This window comes from Anarrhichthys ocellatus, unplaced genomic scaffold, assembly GCF_004355925.1.
Source record: "Anarrhichthys ocellatus isolate YVR2014 unplaced genomic scaffold, GSC_Weel_1.0 scaffold6, whole genome shotgun sequence".
In the NCBI taxonomy this organism is placed as follows: domain Eukaryota; kingdom Metazoa; phylum Chordata; class Actinopteri; order Perciformes; family Anarhichadidae; genus Anarrhichthys; species Anarrhichthys ocellatus.
The window spans coordinates 5717937-5723526 of record NW_022280036.1 but is presented as its reverse complement, the minus strand read 5'-3'; the positions used below and the strand labels follow the sequence as shown (position 1 = coordinate 5723526).

General features: G+C 42.5%; 1 protein-coding gene across 4 annotated transcripts in view; it reads right to left on the bottom strand.

Annotated features, from left to right (window-relative positions):
* fam120b (family with sequence similarity 120 member B) overlaps positions 1-5590 on the bottom strand; it is a 15616-nt gene that overhangs the window by 1722 nt on the left and 8304 nt on the right. For all 4 annotated transcript variants that reach the window (XM_031846437.1, XM_031846438.1, XM_031846439.1 and 1 more), the window contains 2 exons: positions 4309-4515; positions 3950-4097 (listed from right to left, as the gene is read on the bottom strand). In XM_031846437.1, the coding sequence (XP_031702297.1) occupies positions 3950-4097; positions 4309-4515 (355 nt within the window). The remainder of the gene's footprint in view (positions 1-3949; positions 4098-4308; positions 4516-5590) is intronic.

Sequence of the window (5590 nt, the reverse complement as noted above, 5' to 3'; positions counted from 1 at the left end):
ACACACACACACACACACACACACACACACACACACACACACACACAGTTTGCCTTTAAAGTCTGTCCACAATTATTTCAAGGTTACCCACAGAACAGCCAAAAAAACAACCCATGGCCATATCACAGAGGACACACACACACTCATCACGTCTGACAAACGCTGCCAGTGCTGAAAGTCGAATTATTCAGAAAAGAAAAAGTTTCACAAAGCTGAACGCTTACAGATCTCCTTGTCAACTGTCATCTAACAAATAAAAAAAACAAAAAACTAAGATGAAACATATGTTTGTGTTTATGGTCTGTTGCTCTACTTTTGGTCACAAAATCAATTAATAGACAGAAAAAGCTAAATGTTTCCCTACTCCTGTTTAGCTCCCATTAAAATCTGCCCTCGCATTCAGAAAATCCTGTGAGATACTTTTCACTTCAGGAGCTTTGACAGATGTGGCAGATTTTAATTACAAAATGCTTGAAATAAAGCACCAAGTCCAACTTTAGACGTTGCCAAAAGGGAGCCGTAGCCAGCTAGGCCAAATCAGCCGCCATCCTTCCATCAATCCACTCACTCAATGTGAAAGTACAGACAAAAAAAAAACATGAAAGGATACCATGCATAAATAAATGTGTCAGTCAGGCCACAAGCACCAAAACTGTTTCTGTGGTTGGCTTGTCTTTCGGAAAAGTTTCAGTTTCTCAGATTGAGATTCAGACTAAAACCAAAACAGTGGGATAAATAAGATTAGAGAGAGGTATGAGAAGAAATGTGTTCTTCCTTTGTCAGAGGAGAGTTAAATGTGTGTTAATGAAAGTCAAAACTATCAGAGGACAGATCGGAGGAGACGACACTGCTCTAAAATATATTCTACGAATGGGAAGCAATCTGAAATAAACTGAAGAGACGTGGGAGAGCAGCTAAACTGGATCCACTGTTGGAGTGTAATTGCAAGGGCAGGCGGGCAGAGGAGATATTTGCTGAGGAGACTAAACATCAGGCCTGATTCCAAACAAAAACCAAACCGGGCCCTCAACGATACCACATAGCGCCACCACTACTCTCACGCACACACAAACTCTCTGTCTCTCTCTCAAACACACACACACTCCATATCCCCACAGTTCTGTAGTAATGATTGGTGTCTGTGTCTGGCAGAAATGAAACACCGAGGTAGAAAGAGTGTATAGCCTTCCATCTGTAAAACCAGAAACATCCTCATGAGACCAACGAGGGTTGACTTGGGCAAAACGCAGACAGTTCGGCGCAATTCTGGGAGACTCTGGACCAACATGGCACGCAGAAAGTCGGTCGCTAAAGCTTTACTAAAGGTTTAGTCACAGGGCTGAACAGAAACTATGGGTTCACGTTTCATAAGCTTCTGCTGAGTCGTCTTCTGAGATTGAACACTGAGCAGGACGAGTCCTGAACCAACACGAAGCTCAACTTGACCTAAAGTCTGAGAGCATCATATACCGACAGGCCACATTCAAGGCCTTTACACACCGGGGGCAGGTTTTTTCTTCATGCGATTAATTTACATGTCAATTGATCTTTTCGAACTGCTGTTTTGTTCTTTCACACAGAACACAAATCTTACGTGGCAAAAAAAGAGGCATCAACCAAATCAACCAATCAATCAACCAATGTGCGTACACTACATTGTATAACATCCCAGAGGCTCCTTGGTCCGATATGACAGCAAACTTCATTACTCGTTTCAATCTTGACAAAGGCAGCGCATACTGGATCCACTCCTTCAGTTCTTACCTTTCACAATAAAAGCCCTAGACATATACACTGCGTAACTGTTTACCAGAGGGGCATCAAATTCATTCAGAGCATTTCCCTAAAACAAAACTCTATGAAGAGCTAACAATAGCTTAGACTACCAGTAGTTGATCCTTTGTCGGCGTGAAGCTCTTCAAACATTTTATTGAAAAAGTGCTGTCACGAATTTGCATTGTTGCCGTTATGAATAGCATAGATGATATATGAACAGCCAAGTATTTAGAAATTTTCATGTTGTTTCACGTCGTCACGCCCCTGGTGTGTAAAGGCCTTATCACAATTCAAGTTGTAGGTGTTTAAGAGGGTGAATATGTTTGAAAATCTGTGTATAATTAGATGGAAAGGCGTCTGGAGAATGTTAAGGCTCTGAATGCAGCACCAGAAAGAGAACAACAGTGAGCAATGGGGAAAAGAGAGGATGAAGAAAACAGTAAAAGAAAAAGAAAAGGATGAGGAGTTAGACAGAGGGGAACGACTGAGGGGAAGGGGAGAGACAGAAGAGAGAGGTCTGTAATCAGTCAGCCTTGTTGTGTGTCTTAAAATAGAGCTCTCTCAGCCTATAAACAGAAACCTACTATTACTGGTGCACTGACTAGGCAAAGTCTCGGATCCAAGCGTGCACGTGTGTGTGTGTACGCGCGCACGCTGGTATGCATTAAGGTTGCAGCACACATGGAGCTCGTTACAGCGAGGCCCTCTGGGTAATGTGGTTCGGTGAGGGGCACCAGAGAACTACAACCACAGATGAACTGTCAGATTAAAATGCTTCTGCTCTGTTTGGCTCCAGGAGTATTTTCATCAGTTTTTCATGTGAGCCACTGTGTGTTTCTACCACACGGATCACTGGAGGCCCTTTTACGTCTCTGTACTTTCAACAGCGATTAGACATAAAGACATAAAGCCTTACAAATAATACAGCCATCAAAACATCACTTTTATAATGTTTTGGGGGGCATTTTTTCTTATTTATTGTAAACTTTACAATAAGAAAAGGAAACACAGGAAGACAAAGAGGGATGTGATGCCACAACAGTCCCCAGCCAGATTTGCACCAAGGCCTTGTGGTTATATGGTATGCATCTTAACCACCAGGCCACCCTAGAAACACCATAACATTTCTTAATTCAGGTCAAAACGTTTTTCTCTCTCTGACCTTTATTTAACCATGATGGTCACAACACCAAAATCTCTTTTTCCAAAGAGTTCTGGTGAAAATAGCAACGTAATTATGTTACACGAAACAACACAGAACCAACATTCACCGACAGAGTTGAGTCAGAGGAAAGGAGGAGAAAACATGTAAGGCATTAAATCCCTTTTAAAACACTAACATTAATCAAAACAACAGAACGTGCTCATTTCAGTTCAAATATCTGTGATCCACTACAAAAATAATTCCCTAACTATTTAGTTTAACAAGGTTAAGTTGTTCCAGTATGTTCTAGTGCAGTGGTTCTCAACTGGTCTGGCTGCGGGACCCACCATCATCCCTTAATGACAAGCCGCGACCCAAATTTTCAACTTCTCAAATTAATTTAATGACAAGATGGTGCAGTTTGAACCTGAGCTGAAAATGTCCTCTGCAGTCATAGTAGTAGGGAGCTCTCTTGTGCAGAAACATTGTTCCCGTCACAAAACACACTGAGGTTTTTGCCCTCTTTTGTCCTCAATGTAAGAAAATCCACATGTAGTCAGTGTCATACTTGCATTTCGCGCAATTAACATATGAAAACAAACTTTGTGGGTGTTGTTCTATACTGTGAAATGGTGGGTGTCTTTTAGCATTACAAGGCATTAACGCCAAATAATGTTAAGGAGTGTGAATAACTCCGCTGCATAAAAAATCCCCTTCAAAGTAAAAGCACAGTTTCTTTTTTGTCTTCAGGCAAAGGCCCGCGACCCACTGATGGGTCGAGACCCACCAGTTCAGAATCACTGTTCTAGTGCAATTTTCAGAGTTCTATGCCTATTTTGATAGTTATCTGGAGAATATTGTGAATCACAATTATCTTAAACAGTATAATTGTGACATGAAAGTTACATATTGTCCAATGCCTACCGGTCACAAGTGAAAAGAAAGTGTTCACTTGCACTGAAAACAATCTGTGAAAGGCAGATGGCCGAAGTTGTAGGTAAAGGCATGTCAGTCAGAATTACGTCTCACCTGCGTGTCTTTCTCTGTATCTGGGTCCTGGTGTGATTCTATAACCTTGTTCTGGTGCATAGGGTCTGGACTGCAGGACTCTGCCTCGCTTCCTGCAGGTTTCTGTAAGTTTCTCTCTCAGGCGAAGAAACAGAGACAAACAGGACGGCTGGAGAGAAAGGCAAACGATAACACACTTTGGTCAGTCTTGTCTCAATCATTCTGTTCATTGGAAAAATAATACAGAAAATCATACAAGCAGTTGCAACAGAAGACAACTTTTTTTCTTTCCTCAAAATCATGCCACAAACAACACACAAACACACACACGCACACAAACATAAACTCATTCCCCTTTCTGTTTTTCTGTCTCCACTCACATCGCTGTCCAGCAATACAGTCTTCTCTGTGCCGCTATGTGCCAGCAGGTACTTTGAGTGGAACAGCCGTCCATCGAAGCTGTGCCAAGGCATAAGGGCAGCGATGGGCAGCGGGCAGCCGCTGGCACAGTTCGCACCCAGCAGGTTGCTCAGTCCTCGGACGTAGAGAGATCCCAGCTGCACCGCACGACTGGACAGGACAGGCAGCTGAGAATAGAGGAGGAAAAAAGTTTGGCTTTATCTTTGGTTGGAAGTACATCTTCATCACGAGGCTCGATACTTTGGAGTATCTGTACTTTAAAGATGAGACAAACACCACTGCAGTGACCGTGACTCTCTTTTGAGCTGCCAGCAGGTCATACCCGACTTCAACACAGAGGTGAAGTTTCACCACCGACCACACAGACGATCACTCCACCATACGTAGAGAGAGCATCATTTAAACAGTGCTTGCCTTAAAGAGCCATCTGTTTCTCCAATATGCTTAGTGTCTCCACCCGAAACAAATTTCTTACAATTTTACTCCCAGCTGCTAAACTAATTGATGAATTGAACCCCAATTTGCACAACCTCATCTGCTCAAGCCTAACACATAAATCACACAATGATATACGACTCAGACCACCCACTTCACTGTCACTAGCTAGCTAGGGGAAATTGATTGGCTGATCTGGTTTCCACATTTCACTGTGAAACTTCTTTGCATAGATTTGTTCACTGCAACAGCATCTCACACTTATATGAAAGTAAGATGCTGCAGTTCAGGTGGGATTTGAATGAGGCCTTAGACTTTTCTTAGTAAATGATTTGATGATTGACGCTATGAATGAATGCAAGGTTGACTGATGAGACCAGAGGGAGAAAGGTGAATGCCAGACGGCCAGTACACCACTAGACACAATATTCTCCTCAGATATTTTATGTTTCGGGAAAATAAATGCTGGTGCTAGGATTTTTGGATTCAGTTCGGATAGTTTCAGTTGACTCAGTAAAGTAAAAACAGGAAGAAGATTATGTTGTTTGCTGACAAAGACCATAAGAAAGAGAAAGAGCGGGAAGAAAGTAGAAACTGGAGTAGGACAACAAAGAAAAAGAAGACGAGGGTGATGAAGAAGAAGTGGAGAGCAGGCTAACTGTGACAACACCAGGCAGATGTTCTCAGTGTGTGTGTGTGTTCTTTCTGCTCTCACCTGTCCTCTGGTAGATAGCACTGATAACAGTGATTACGTGTGTACACACACACACACACACACACACACACACACACACACACACACACACA